Below are 16,531 nucleotides of genomic sequence, written 5' to 3'. Positions count from 1 at the left end.
GCAAATGCTTCAGCCTTATCTTTTGCACTGATGTGCTGGGCTCCTCCATCATAGAGGATGGAGATTTTTGTGGAGCCACCTCCTCCAGTGAGTTGTTAAATTGTCCACCACCATTCACCACTGAATGTGGCAGGACTGCAGAGCTTTAATCTGATTGTTGGTTGTAGGATCACTTAGCTCTGTCTATCATGCCATTTCAGCTGGTTGGCACACAAGTAGTCCTGCATTAGAGTTTTAGAATATTACAATGTGAACAAGGCAAACAAAAAGTTAGAAAATGCAAAAAAAATTGCAATAGTCTTATAAATAAATTCATTCAAACCCAACATGAAATTCACAGATGTACAAAAGCCTAAGCTCCATAAATATATGTAGTTTTATTCATCCTTTCATTCACCACATTGAAGAATCTCCGACAATCATAGCTTCGGAAGTAAAAACTGCGAAATCCTGGCGCACATTTGACGCAAGGAGACTGTCACGTGGGCAACCAGCACATCGCACACCTTACATTACCCTAGCAAAACGGAATTAAGACTTTCAGAAAAAGTAAATTTAGCATTAGGAAGAGTTCCCAGAAATAAGAACACCAATAGGATTGGAATTTTAAAAACAAAACTCTAACAACAATTTGCGTTTCAATCGGATTAGTTTTACCAGGAACATTAGATTAGCAAAAATAGCAACAAAATAAAATGGGTTTTTAGCAAAAAAGTATCTTCCTCGGGAAGATTGGAGTTCACCTAAGAAACGTTTGAGCTACCGGGAAAATTTGGCTCCGGAACTGGGTAAGTAAGCGTCAATGGAGACGGCACCCTGACAAACAGGCTTCAAATAGACAGGAATGTTAGTCGTTATATCGCAGTTATAGTTAACAGAAACGGTATCGTTATCAACCGGATTAAATTTAACAGAGAAATGAGCATTCCCGGCTGCATAAAAGCAGACTCCCAAACAAGATAAAAGTCAGTAACAGGAGCAGCGGTACAATTAGGGTTAAAGGTTGTCAAAATAACAATTTTAGCAGCAATAGTGGAATATTGTTACTGAATAGAAACAGAGATGAGCACCTTTAGCACTTACAGAAACATCGACATTATGAAGGAATTGAATTTAGCAAAATTACCTCTAACAATTAATTAACAGAAACGTGTCACTGTAAGGACTGAAAATAGCAGAAAGAACTTAGCTGAGCAATAGGATCAGAGTTAGTTCAAAAAGAAGTCACTAAAATAAATCAATTTTCTGCTACCCAGTAATGAGGATTGGATTGTGTGACAACAGCGGTTTTATTACAGACGGATTTGAAGTTGACACAAGTAGCCTCGCCCACGGGACGCATTTAGCGGAAAAAATAATTTACCGGCAAGGATAGGATAGAGATAATGGTATTTTTTACTAGAAGGTTTACATTAAAGCAATAAAGCAGTCTCGCAGCATAACTGGAGTTAACAGGAACAACAACAATGCCATCAAATAACCCCAGTCGCAGCATTTTGGAGTCTCGGAGAATTAGGAGATATGGGGAGCGAACAGAAAAGTGAAATTGAGGCAGAAAATCAGTCATGATCTTATTGAATGATGGAGGGAACTCGAAGGGCCGAATGGCCTCCTGCTCTTATCTCTTATGTTGGTATTAGAATTTGCATATATCAGATTTACCAGCAGAATCAATAGTAATAGAAGCTTTGACAACAGAATTAAGTTAACAGAAGAGCAATTTCACTAATGGAGGTAGAGTTGTCAGATAGCAGCTTCACCAACAATTTCTGTCCTCAGCCCAACCATCTCCATCAATGACCTTCCTTCCATCATAAGGTCAGAAGTGGGGATGTTTGCTGATGATTGCAAAATGTTCAGCACCACTCAAAACTCCTCAGATACTGAAGCAGTCCATGTCCAAATGCAGCAAGACCTGGACAATATCCAGGCTTGGACTGACAAGTGGCAAGTAACATTCGCACCACACAAGTGCCAGGCAATGACCATCTCCAACAAGAGAGAATCCAACCATCGCCCCTTGATGTTCAATGGCATTACCATCGCTGAATCCCCCACTATCAACACCCTGGAGGTTACCACTGACCAGAAACTGAACTGGACTAGCCATATAAATACTATGGCTACAAGAGCAGGTCAGACGCTAGGAACCATGTGATGAGTAACTCACCTCCTGACTCCCCAAAGCCTGTCTACCATCTACAAGGCACAAGTCAGGAGTGTGATGGAATACTCCACACTTGACTCTTGCCTGGATGAGTGCAGCTCCATCAACACTCAAGAAGCTGAACACTGTCCAGGACGAAGCAATTGCTTGATTGGCACCCCATCCACAAACATTCACTCCCTCCACCACCAACGCACAGTAGCAGTAGTGTGTACCATCTACAAGCAGGAACTCACCAAGGCTCCTTAGACAGCACCTTCCAAATCTGCAACCTCTACCATCTAGAAGGACAAAGGCCGTAGACACGTGGGAACACCACCACCTGGAAGTTCCCCTCGAAGTCACTCACCATCCTGACTTGGGAATGTATCGCTGTTCCTTCACTGTTGCTGGGTCAAAATCCTGGAACTCCCTCCCTAACAGCACTGTGGGTGTACCTACACCACATGGACAGCAGCGGTTCAAGAAGGCAGCTCACCACCATCTTCTCAAGGGCAACTAGGGATGGACAATAAATGCTGGCCCAGCCAGTGATGCCCACATCCCATGAAAGAATTTTTAAACATTAAAGTTGGCAGAAATAACTCTTTAGCAGTGAGATTTGAATTGGCAGAAAGAGCCGGATTTCATGTAGGGCTGGAATTAGCAATCGTCCCTTGGTTATAACGAATAATAGCAGAAAAATGTCCAGCTAAACATAGGTAAATGAAGTACCATTTCGGGCATCTTCAGAGTTATCAGAAACAGTATCTACATCAACTGAAACGACAGTATGCTTAACGGCATTAGTTATTATCCCGGCACTTTACACTGTACAATTAGAGCTAGCAGGAATAGCGATCTCAGTGTAGACATTGAATAAAAATTTCGATTGTGGAGGAGGAGTTGGAGATTACCGGAGCGAATTTAGGGAACTATTCTGAGTAAAGCTATGATCCCCCTGGGAAAAGGTGATCATTTTGCCTCCCTATCTTGGGGAAGATTGGCTTTGAAGCAAACTGTGCCAATCTGGACTGGACGTCTCCCCGCAGATTCACAAACCCTAGATGCTCGGCTGAGGTGGTTGGGGATGTTTATTTAGAAAAGGAGCTGGGAAGAGAAAGGTGTTTGAGTGTGTAGTGCTCCACCTGTCTTGATGGACAATGATACTGTTCCCTCCTTTTGGAAATTGTATCTCGCATCATTCTCGGTTTGAAAAGGAGAAAACGGTTCTGTTGTGAATCTTCCCTCCGCCGGAGACTCGATTCGCCATTATCACCAATTCTTTAATCAGGATGGAATTCCTGCGACTCGTTTCTGACAGCGGGAAATGTAAATTCTGAAATTAGAGCCATGGCTGAGAAAAAGTGGAAGCTTTTGTCTGAGAGGGACATGAAAAGGCTTATTCTTGACTTTGGGCTTTTCATTTCTGATTTACTCCTAATCGTTGACATTTTCATCAAAACACTTTCTCTTTAAGCAACGCCTGAGAGCTCAAATTACAACCAAAACCTATACACAACCTCAATTCAAAGCTACCAAGACCGTGTTGTCGACTCGTAATCAAAAAGAAAAGAACCTTTTCATGTTGAGCCTCCCTAGTCTGCTGGCTTCTCCGGCTCATTTCGCAACTTGGAATAATTAGCTAAACCGCCCGATTTTAAACTCTGCCTCTTTCAGTTCCTAACCCTGTAGCGAGGAACCCGGGACTGGAGGACATGTGCTGAGACTTTACGCACAGGTAGGTTTTGCTTTCCCACTTCTCCCTTTCTTCAAATCATTTCCTACACTATAACCGTGACTACAGGAAATTCATTTGTGTAAAGCGCTTTGCGACCCCCTGGGTTGGTGAAATGTTGTCTTTCTTCCGGGACACCGATTCAGTTGGAGATTTAGTATGATACCGATTAAATCAATGTTGGATTGAACTGTTCTGCGACCTTGGGAATTAAAATTATAGAATGGGTACAGCACCTCTGTCAGAGAAATACAGCCAGCTCCCGCCCTTTCCCTTGTAGTCCTACAATATTTTTCTTCAGATAATGATCCAATTCTCTTTGGAAAGCCACGACTGAATCTGCCTCCATTACCCTCCCAAACAGTGTATTCCAAATCCTGGCTGTGTGAAGAAGTTTTTCCTCATGTCACCATTGGTTCTTTTTATAATTAGCTTAAATTAATATCCACTTGTTCTGGACACTTTCTCCAATGGGAACAGTTTCTCTCTATCTACTCTGTTTAGACCACCAGTAATTTTGAACACTTCTTTCAAATTTCCTCTTAATCTGCTCTTTTCTAAAGAGAACAGCCCCAGCTTCTCCAATCTATCCCTGCAATTGAAGTCTTTCACCCCTGGATTATGCAGATTTCTAATAAACAGAATAATTGAATTTTCTATTATTTTCAAACAAATTACATTTGGGCATTAACTGCTCACAGTAACAATTAACATTCTCAATAGCTCCACCTAAGGGTTTCTAGGTCACTGGGGTTCAAAACTGAAAACTGTGAAGTAGCCCATATGTCCCAGACCCAGTGAACTGGAATGAGGTGCTCACATAATGTCACTAGGACAAAGCAGATTGGTTAGTATATCCCATTGAAACTGAGTGAGATGGTCGGTGGATTCTGTTGAATTAGTTAGATTGTTGTTGTAAGCCTTAGAACTTCAATGAGATGGCTGTTGTAATCCATTGACAACAGTGAGATAGTTGGTATTCCACTGAACTGTAATTGAATGACCAAAGCACCTTGCTGAATCAGAGTGAGATGTAGGGTAAAGCCTATTTCTCATCTCACTTGAGTTCAACATATCCCATTCATCTGGTTAATTTGAGATGGTCAATTAATTTATGGAATTCAATCTGGACAAGTGTGAAGTAATGCATTTTGGGAAGGCAAAAATAAATGGGAGGATATTGAGAGGGGCAGAGGAAGTGAGACGTCGGAGCCCATGTCCACAGGCCCCTGAGGGTGGCAGGAGAGGTGGATAAGGTGGTAAAGAAAGCATATAGATAGCTTTCCTTTGTTGGATGAGGTATTGAATGCAAAAGCAGGGATGTAATGCTGGAACTGTATAAAACTCTGCTTAGGCCACAGGTGGAATTTTGTGTACAGTCCTGGTAACCACATTACAAGAAGTACGTAATTACTCTGGAGAGAGTGAGGGATGATTTACAAGAATGTTGCCAGGGCTTGAAAATTGCAGCAATGAAGAAAAATTGGATAGGTTGGGTTTTTTTCCCTTAGCATAGAGGAGGCTGAAGCGGGGACCTAATTGAAATGTACAAAATTATGAGGGGCGTAGAGTGTGTAGACAGGAAAGACCTGTTTCCTAGCTGAGGTATCAATTACCAGGGGGCACAGATTTGAGGTGATTAGTAGAAGGACTAGAGGGGATATAAAGAAAACCTTTTTCACCCAGAGAGTGGTAGGTGTTTGGAATTTATTGCCCTAATTGGCGGTTGAAGCAGAACCCTCAACTCATTTAAAAGGTACCTGGATCTGCACCTGAAGTGCTGTAACCTGCAAGGCTATGGACCAGGTGCTGGAAGTGGGGTTAGAATGGGCGGCAAGTTTTTTCAACCAGTGGTCACGACCCACTGGGGATATTGCACTGTAATATCAGCTTCACTGTTCCCCGAGCTGCGGCAAATATGAAAAAGTTTGATCAAACCACCAAATTGCCCCAATTCTACCTCACTGTTTAATTTAGGTTAACAGAATACGGGCACCAGGTTTGTAAACTTAATAAGTTAATAACTGTTTATTGAATGAACTGTCATTAACCAGTGGCAAAAGAAAGAAATATGAACTACTAATTTCTAATACTATAACTTAAAATCTACCCCTTCTTACATCTCCTATACACACACATACAAGACACGTAAGACACACAAAAACATGGATTTTAAGGATGGGATAAAGCAGTTCAATAGCACCAAATCCAGAGTACAGGATTCAATGGGTTGATTTTGATTGATGATTCCCAAATTCCTTTCAGTTCTTGTTGATGACATGAGGTGGTCTTCCAGCTCTTTCAGTATTAAGTTCACTGGTTGAGCACTTGCCTTTCAATGTCGCTAACAGTGATTTTCCCCTTTTCCTCTCAACAGGGGTTTTCAGAGAGAGAGAGCAGGTTATAGAGATATGAGGAGAAAAAAAACAGCTAGTTATTATCATGGAATTACTGGAATCTTCCACATGCAGGAGAAAGAGGTTTTAGATCTTGTTCCTTTCAGGCTAGGAGCTATTCTGCTCTGCTCTGCTCTTACACAAAACCTGGTCACCTGGTCAGGAGCCAATTAAAATGCTGTTGTCAGGCAGCCCCCTTGGTCAAAGACTCCTTTCCAGCACCATCCTGTCTTTCATGGCGCACTCTGTTCCAGGACGGAAACATTGTTTATATCTGTCATCCTTTTCCAGTGGACAGGTTTTTCAAACTGCAGCCATTGTAATTTTAAATCCATAGTCCAACTGAAAATAAAAATATATGTTCTTTATAACAGTCCAACAGAAAAAAAGGATATGTTCCTTACATGCCTCCACCCTTAAAAGAGATGAACCGTCTTTTCAAAAATACATTTCATCACAAGCTATGTGACACATGGGCAACAAAATGCGAGACTTACTTTCATTCATCCTTCCTCTCCCTTATACAACCTTCAGCATTTCTTGCCCCTTTAACTTATTTTGTACTTTACACGCAGGACAATGCATCTGTGATCACATTATCTTTACCGGGAATGTGAACAATCTTTACATTGAATGGTTGAAATAATAGACTCCATCCAAACTGTCTCACATTTCGAGTTTTAAACTTTTCAATGAACGCCAGCGGATTATGGTCAGTGTAAATTAGTGTTTCTTTGTTATCATGTAGGACATAAACTTCAAAGTGTTGAAGAAGCAACAACAATTCTAGAATTTATTTTTCTACTATAGAGTACCTCCTCTGATATTGATTTAGTTTCTTGGAAAAGTACCCCACCAGCTTCTCTATCTCTAATTTATCATCTTGTAATAGGACTGTACCTACCCCCAAGTCACTAGCATCGATGGCCATTTTAAAAGGTTTGGTAAAGTCAGGGGCGGCCAACACTGGTTCATTTATTAAGATTGTCTTCAGCTTTTCAAAGGCTGCTTGGCATTCTGCTGATCATACCATTTTTGCCCGTTTTCTTAACAAATTGGTGAGAGGTACAGCTATTGTGCTGAAGTTAGACATACACTTCCTATAAAACCCACACAGTCCCAAAAACCTCGTGTTTCTCATGCTGTTTTACATGCTCCTGTGAGTCTTTCTAGAAACATGGACATGTAATCCAACATGGAGGATTCATCTTTCTGCTTTTGGACCTTTTCCTTAATCACTTTTAATGAATCTTTTATTTCATGACCATAGATCAGTTCAAATAGACTAAATCCAGTTGATTCATTTGGAGAATCCCTGGTAGCAAATAGTCAGAAAGCTAATCCTTTGTCCCAATCCTTTGGCTATTCATAGCAATAGGTCTTAGTCATGGTTTTGAGAGTCTGATGGTATTGCTGTAAAGCTCCCTGTGTCTATGGGTGATAGGCAGTAGACTTTAGTTGTTTGATACCCAAATTGCTGATTATGCCCTGGGAAATTTTAGACATAAATTTAGAACCTTGGTCAGATTGTGTTTCAATTGATGGGCGATAACGAGTGAAAAACTGAGTTAACCTTTCCACTACCACCTTAGCTATAATTGTCCTTAAAGGAATAACTTCTGGAAATCAGGTTGTTATATCCATGATTGTAAGGAAATACTGATGTCCTGCTTTTGTTTTGGGTAATGGTCCTACATAATCTACTAATACCTGACTGAATGGTTCTTCAAAAACTGGAATGGGTATTAAAGGCATTGGTTTTATTACATGTTGAGGTTTACCTACTACCTGACATGTATGATATGTTTTACAAATTGCACTACGTCCTTATGAATTCTTGGTCAGGTAAAATACCTGTTTATCAATGCTTGGGTTTTCTGTATTCCTACATGTCCTACCATAGGAATTTCATGTGCTACTCACAATATCTCCTTATGATATTTGAGCATTACCTCTATCTGATGAACAACCATCCATTCCTCAGCCGCAGGTCTACGAGGATGTCTCCACTTCCTCATCAGAACTCTATTTTTAATGTAATAGCATTCCGGAACTCCTCCTGCCTCAGCTTCAGTGTGAGCTGACTCTGCTAACTTGTTTAACTCTGGATCTGCTTTCTGAGCCTCAATTAATGAAGACCTGCCAAACACTTCCTTTGAATTATCCTCACCCTTGAAGAAAGTTTCAGCTACACTAACATTTGCTCATGATATTCCTTTGACCTCTGGTGATGTATTTTGTTTAGCCATGGCTCTGGTCACCACACATGATGGAAAAATACCAGGAACTTGTTCTTGTAACTGCTCCGTCTCTTTAGCCTCTCTCGGACTTTCCGTAATTATGGCCGAAGCAATAACCTTCACTCCTGCCAAATCATTCCCCAGGAGCAAATCAACTCCATCCACAGTGATGGACTTTGTTTAGCCATTGCTCTGGTCACCACACATGATGGAAAAATACCAGGAACTTGTTCTTGTAACTGCTCCGTCTCTTTAGATAGCAGAGTCAATTTCTTAACCACTCCTACAACCACCGATCCAGACAACAAACAGCACTCTAATTGTACTTTGTGCAGCGGAACCGAGATATACTCTCCACTTATCCCGTTTATCAACACTTTAGCTTTCATTGAACTCTCTGAAGGGAAAACTAGGTCCTTCTACAGCAAAAGAGTTTGAGTACCTCCTGTGTCCCTTAATATAGATACGGGTTTAGCTGAATCATTTGGTGAAAAAGGGGTTACCTTTTCTTTAGACAAAAACCTTTATATCTCTCATTTGCCTTATTCATTTCACCTGCATTCACAGCAGTGTTTACCTCCAGACTCTTAATTTGTAGTTAAAGCTACAATTTGATCCGTGTCATTTTCTTTTTGAGTTCCCTTTTCGGATTCACTCTTACAAACTCCAATAAGTCCCATGGGCTTCCCTCGCAACTTCCAGCATTCTGAACTAATGTGTCCCACTTTATTACAATGAAAACACTTAGGCCTTAAAGTTTCACCTCCACCCTCAGTACCTTCCTTCCTGATCTGGGGAGGAGATCTCAAGGGATTCTCAACTATCCATTCATTACTCTGGCTACTTGCCTTCCTTTTACTCTCCCACTCTCTATCCTTTTCAAACTTACTGGGGTGATGGAAAAAAGGTTTAGGTTTATGGATTAGCTCATAATCGTCAACCATTACTACTGCCTGTCCAGCAGTTGCAACCCTTTGGTCTTCAACATGGGTTCTTATTACAGAAAGTAGGGAGTTTTTAAATTCTTCCAAGAGAATGGTCTCTCTGAGAACTCCATAAGTAGTTATCCACCTGTCAAAACTACTTTGCTTCATCCTTTCAAATTCAACGTAAGTCTGTCCAGGCTGTTTCCTTTAATTTTGAAACTTTTGTCTGTACATTTTTTTATTCATTCGTGGGATGTGTGTGTTGCTGGCTAGGCCAGCATTTATTGCCCATCCTAACTGCCTTTGTTCAGAGGGCATTTAAGAGTCAGCCACATTGCTGTGGGCTTGGAGTCACATGTAGGCCAGATCAGGTGAGGACAGCAGATTTCCTTCCCTAAAGGGCATTAATGAACCAGATGGGTTTTTGTAACAATCGAAAATGGTTTCATGGTCATCATTAGACTTTTAATTCCAGATTTAATTAAATTCAAATTCCACCATCTGCCATGGCAGGATTCAAACCCAGGTCCCTAGAGCATTACCCTGAGTATCTGGATTACAGTACCACTATGCCATCACCTCCCCCGGTCCCTTCAGGGACCAACTCATGTGCACTCAAAATGCCCTTTTTCACCACATCATAATCCCTGGAAATCGCCTCGAACAGTGAAGCATAAATTTCCTGTGCTCTACCTGTCAATTTGCTCTGCATGGGCAATATCCAATTTTCCTTTGGCCAGTTCATTTGTTAAGCTATCTTCACAAATGAATAAGGAATGGTTCAATATCCCTTTCCTCAAACCTTGGAAGAGCTTGTACAAATTTAAAATCTCCCCATTGAGTTCTGATCTGGAAATAAATCCTGCCTCACCTACTGGCGTCTCCTTTTTAATTGTCAGCATTTTAAGCTGGAATTCTGTCTTTCTTTTTTTCTCTTTCTGTTCTTTCCTGTTCAAGTTTATGTTTCTCCATTTCTAACCTCATCATTTCTAACTCCCTTTGAAATGCTCTCTCTCTTTCCTTTTCTTTTGCTTTCTCTGCCCTTTCTGCCTGTTCCCTTTGGAATGCCCTTGCTCTTTCCTTTTCTTTTTCTTCTGCCTCTAGTTCCAATTTTTTTTATTTGCAACTGAATTTGAGCCCATTGCAATGAACCACCTCTTGGAGAACTCAGTCTCTCGGGTATTCCTTCCAATTTCAAATGCTGTGCCAGCTCTTTGATTATCTCTGCCATCCTAGCTTTGGCAGGCAATACTACTCTTAATTTATTTGCCAATTCAATTAACCTGGCTTTTGGGATCCCTTGTAAAATCATCAGGGACATCTCTTCTGCTTGCAGGAAAGCTTTAGCAGTTTCAAGTGCCATCTTAGTTTTGACAGTACAAACCTGATGTTTCCTTTTAGTTTTTATTACTTACTAAATCTACACCCAAATTGTCATTGTCTTTTGTTCCAAAATATCTTGGTTGAGCCCCCAAACTTTGTCATGATTCACTGGAGATATTGCGCTGTAATATCAGCTCCACTGTTCCCTGAGCCACGACAAATCTGAAAAGTTCGATCAAGCCACCAGATTGCCCCAATTCTACCTAACTGTTTAATTTAGGTTAACAGAATACAAGCACCAGGTTTGTAAACTTAATAAGTAAAAAAACTGTTTATTGAATGAACTGTTGTTAAGCAGTGGCAAGAGAAAGAAATATGAACAGCTAATTTCTAACACTATACTTAAACCCTATCCCCTTCTTAAAACCCTTTACACACATACACAAGACACATAAGGCACACAAAAACATGGATTTTAAGGGTGGGATAAAACAGTTCAATAACACCAATTCTGGAGAACAGGATTCGATGTGTTGATTTTGATCGATGTCTTCCAAATTCCTTTCAGTTCTTGTTGATGTCATGAGGAGGTCTTCCAGGTCTTTCAGTATTTAGTTCACTGGTTAAGCACTTACCTTTCAATGCCACTAACAGTGATTTTCCCCTTTTCCTCTTGACAGGGGCTTTCAGAGAGAGCAGGTTGTAGAGATATGAGGAGGGGAAAAAAGCAGCTATCTATTATTATGGAATTACTGGAGTCTTCCACACACAGGAGAAAGAGGTTTTAGATCTTGTTCCTTTCAGGCTAGGAGCTATTCTGTTCTGCTCTCACACAAAACCTGGTCATCTGGTCAGGAGCCAACTAAAATGCTGTTGTCAGTCAAGTCCTTGGCTGAGGACTCCTTTCGGGCACCATCCAGTCTTTCATGGCACACTCTGTTCCAGGACTGCAACATTGTACATATCTCTCATCCTTTTCCAGTGGACAGGTCTTTCAAACTGTGGTCATTGCAATTTTAAATCCACAGTCCAACAGAAATAAGATATGTTCCCTACACAATGCAGACATGATGGACTGAATGGCCTCTTTTTGTGCTGTTTCTTTTCTATGGTTTCTATGGTTAATCCGTTTGGATTGAAGTGAGTTGTGCATTGCTCTCTTTGGAACAAAATGGAGTAGTCTTTGTGCACTAATAGTACATTAATCACTTGACCTAAAAAGCCAGGCTGTAGTCTCCACAAATTATGATGGTATTTAAGGTGGTGAATGTGAGTAACATGTGTGAACCCTAAATGAAGCTGAATAATCTCTGGGAGTGGTAGCGGGCTGAATGAACCTTATAAACAATGGGAACTAGTGCACAAGTTTACTTCTAAAACAAAAGCAAAATACAGCAGATACTGGAGATCTGAAACAAAAGTAAAAGTTCTGGGAAAAACTCAGCATCTGTGGAGAAAGAAACAGAGTTAACCTTTCATCAGAAGCTGTTTAAACCTGTTCTATTAGCCTTTCCCCAAAACCTATTCTTCTTTTCTCTCTCAAATATTTATTCGCAAGCATTTTAAAATGATTTAGGGATTCTGCCTCCAAATTGTTTCTGATAAGCCATTCATTTTCCTTGTAACACTAGTTAAAAACATAGTATAAAGTCCCTCTCTTTTGATGACCATTTTAAATTGATGTACTCTGGTTACGTCATTTTTTAAAAAAAATTCATTCATGAGATGTGGGCATCACTGGCTAGGCCAGCATTTATTGCCCATCCCTAATTGCCTTTAAGAGTCAACAACATTGCTGTGGGTCTGGAGTCACATATAGGCCAGACCAGTTAAGAACAACAGATTTCCTTCCCAAAAGGACATTAGTGAACCAGGTGGGTTCTTATGACAATCAGCAATGATTTTGTGGTCATCATCAGACTTTTATTTCCAGATTTTTATTGAATTTAAACTTCACCACCTACTGTGGTGGGATTCGAAAACAGGTCCCCAGAGCATTTCCCTGGGTCTCTGGAATATTAGGCTAGTAACAATACCACCACTACCTCCCCCTCTGCCTCATAAACCTTCAATTTGACTCACTAATGACATTAGGCTGATTGGCCTAATGCTCCTTTTCATTCTTTTCTTCCTTTTAGGAAAGAACTTTCTATGTTTTCAACTCTCCAGTCCTATAGCAAAATTTCCACATCCAAGGATATTTGAGAAATTATGTTCAGAGCTTCTGCTATTCCATCTCGGGCTTTCCACAGTATTCTATGAGTTATGATAATATTCAGGACATGATGCTATTTCCCCTTTGAGTTCCACAAATCTTTTCACCATTATTTCCTTATCGAACTCTTCCACCTGCTCATCTTGAACTTTACCACTTGTCAGTGAAACAAAAGCAAAGTGACTAATTTGTCTCTCCAACTTTACTTCACCAGCAATGAAACTTCCAATTCCTTCACTTTTAACTGTTTAGAAATAATTCACCATTTCCATATTGCATGTCAATCTTTCTTCATACTCCCTTCCTAGTCACAAGGTTGTTTCCCATTTTATATTTTGTAGATTCTGCCTGATTTCTTTTGTATTAGCAGGCTCTGGATTTGTTTGTGTCCTTTTCAAGCCTCATTTGAAATTCTCTATTTATCTTTACCAATTCTATCTCTTACTGCATGACCTTTTGCTTTCTGTGAAAATATATTTGATCTGCAGTCAAATTATTTCCCATTTGAATAATCCCACTGTTTAAGTATTGTTTTACTGCATTTATTCCCTTTTATTCTTTTTGAAAATGGCATTTTCCATTAACTTTGCTCTGCCTCCTTTTCAGTTTTTAGATTAAATCTGTTATGATTACTCTTTCCTAGATATTCCCTGATTCATCATTTGGCACACTTGATTTCCCAGTACAATATCCAACACTACCTCTCTCCTCATCGGACTAAAACATACAAATCTGGAAAACAGTTTGAACACATTGCAGAAATACTATTTTTCCTTGCTGCTTGCTTTCCTTTACCCCAACTTTGGATAATTGGAGTCATTCATTATTATGGATGAGTTTTTCCTGAAATTTTCTCTATGTTCAACTGTTCAGCAGTCTATAATATCATCCCAACAGAGAAACATACCCCAATAAAGAAACACATCCCCTTTCATTTCCTAACTCTAATCAAAGGGAATCGATTTTTGCATCATTACTCTATTCCTCTTCACTCTATTCCTCCTCAACATCTGGTCCTCAAGAATGTTCAACTCTAGACCTTCTTTAGCCTAACCCCCTCTTGGCTAATCTCTATTATACCCACACAATCTCATGCCTTTACCTCACCGAATATGTTGACAACATTTTGTGCATTTACCACCTTTTGTCTAATAAGTTTAAATCACATTAAACCACCTTTTTTCTGATATTTTTCTTTCACCTTTTGTACGTTCCGTGTTCCTTTTACTCCTCTGTCTGGTCACTCGTCTCATTGTTTATTTTCTCTCTCTTTCCCTGGTGATATTAATTAAATCTACCCTCAACTGTCACGTCGGATTATATAAAAAACAGAAAATGCGGGAAATACTCAGCAAATCTGGTAGCTCCTGTAGATCGAGAAATAGAAGAGAACTGAAGGTCCGATGAAAGGTCATTGATCTGAAACGTTAACTCGGTTTCTCTCTCCACAGATGCTGCCAGACTTGCTGAGCTTTTCCAGCATTTTCTGATTTTATTCCAATTTCCAGCATCCGCAGTATTTGGCTTTTGTTTTATGACCGTTTGCCTCTCCAAAATCGTTTGCATCTACTCCGTGAAACCCTTGCAGGGTTGAGTATCTACAGACAGGGGTGGAGGGGTTTTGCGAACATTTATTGGATTCAGTTGGAGTTCGGGATATTCGGGATTAGAATTTCTCACCATCCCTAATTCTGAAAGTTTCATCAATGTCACAGCATAGATCTTTCTCATCTGCTTAACTATTTTGCTTCTGTCTGGTACATCTCATAAAGAGCCAGAAAATATCGGTTAGCATTACGGAGAGTTCATGAGTAATTTCTGAATTGAAAAATGTTGCAGTTTGACTGTTCTAAACGCAAGGCGGAAATGGAAGAGATCACCCGGCTCATTGGGAAAACTAGGATGAAAGGGAAATCTTACTTTGATAAAGAAAGCCATATATCCATATATCTTGTCTTTTTTTCTTGTAGGATCATGATTCGCAGCTCTCTGGCTCTGAGGGTTTACAGCTTCCTGACAGTGGCCTGTAATGGAGGTCAGTGATTTAGGGAAAGTTACAGAGTCTTTTCAGCATTAAGGTTCTCCTTTTCCATTAAACTCTATCTGTTTTGCAGTGTTGTGTTTAGAGTTACTCTATCAGTTCGGAACCAGGAACATGGACAGCGAAACTCCGAAGGTGGATGACGGCGGATCTCCGGAAATTCCTCTATCAATTACGTTCCCATTTTTTGCAATGGGTCAGAGGTCTCTGCACGTGAGTAGTCGGGCTGTGCTATGAAATGCGCAACGCCACGGGATATAAAGGGATGCGTCTCTTTCACATTCTTTTTGAAAACTTGTGGAGTTTTTCGCAAACTACATCTTAGAATCGTGTCAATAACTTCATTCGGTTTAAATTTGAAAATGAGTTCCGTTAACCAGAACAAATCTTAACCCCGTGTAGGTCGGTTACACTTGGATACTTGTAGCACTGAGAATTATATTCTACAGTTCTCGGGTATTTGATGTTTAATGAATTCTGTATCCTATCTAACAGGTGAATAACAATGGTGTGATATCCTTCAATGTACAAGTCAGCCAGTTCACTCCCGAAGCTTTCCCGCTCTCGGATGGGCGCTCGTTCATTGCTCCCTTTTGGGCTGATGTTCATAATGGAATCAAGGGAAATGTGTATTACAGACAGAGCACTGAGCCCAGCATCCTGCAGAGAGCCACCAAAGATATCAGGAAGAGCTTCAAGGACCAGACTTCCTTCTCAGCGACCTGGGTGTTCATCGCCACTTGGTATAAAGTCACTTTCTATGGAGGCAGCTCCACCACACCGGTAATCTCAATTTGCAGAGCTGTGAAACCGCGGCTGGAGAGGTTAACACCTTTTTACACAGGGGCGTAACCCTTTGGTGGAGAGGTCATTATTTGGGCGGCGAGACGAACGCTTTGGATGGAGAATTTGCAATTCAGTCAGCAGTTCCCGACAGTGTCACTGCATCGCGCTCTCATAGAAATGGAGCCCATAGAAACATAAGATTAGGAGCAGGGCTCGACCATGGGGCCGATCGAGCCTGCTCCACCATTCAGTACAATCATGGCTGACCTTCTGCTCTACTTCCACTTCAGCGCCCGTCCCCCATATCCCTTCATTCCTGGCAGAACAAAATCTAACTATCCCAGCTTTAAATATATTCAACCATTGGATATCTACAGTCCTCTGGGCTAGAGAATTTCAAAGATTCACAACCATTGAGTGAAGAAACTTCTCATCATCTCAGTCCTAAATGATGGATTCCTTATCCTGACACTATCCGCCCCCCCCCCCCCCCCACCCCCACTCTAGATTCCCCAGGCAGCAGAAACAATCTTTCAGTGTCTTCCCTGTTAAACCCCTTCAGAATCATTCTGTGAAACTACACAGAGCTTAGACCCAAATTACTCAGCCTCTCCTCACAGATCAGTCCTCTCATCCCAGGGACCAATTTAGTGAATCTTTGCTTCAATGTAAATATATCCTTCCTTAGCTATGGAGACCAAAACAGCGCATGATACTGAG

The 16,531-nt window shown here is 40.7% G+C and overlaps 1 protein-coding gene across 1 annotated transcript in view; it reads left to right on the top strand.

The window, feature by feature from the left end:
* The window catches only part of tecta (tectorin alpha), a 112,203-nt gene that overhangs the window by 2,039 nt on the left and 93,633 nt on the right, over window positions 1–16,531 (top strand). The window contains exons 2-4 of the mRNA XM_041174284.1: window positions 14,824–15,010; window positions 15,099–15,238; window positions 15,521–15,808. Of these exons, the coding sequence (XP_041030218.1) occupies window positions 14,824–15,010; window positions 15,099–15,238; window positions 15,521–15,808 (615 nt within the window). The remainder of the gene's footprint in view (window positions 1–14,823; window positions 15,011–15,098; window positions 15,239–15,520; window positions 15,809–16,531) is intronic.

Source organism: Carcharodon carcharias, chromosome 25 (genome assembly GCF_017639515.1).
Source record: "Carcharodon carcharias isolate sCarCar2 chromosome 25, sCarCar2.pri, whole genome shotgun sequence".
Taxonomy (NCBI): Eukaryota; Metazoa; Chordata; class Chondrichthyes; order Lamniformes; family Lamnidae; genus Carcharodon; species Carcharodon carcharias.
This window is presented reverse-complemented; position numbering and strand designations above follow the sequence as displayed.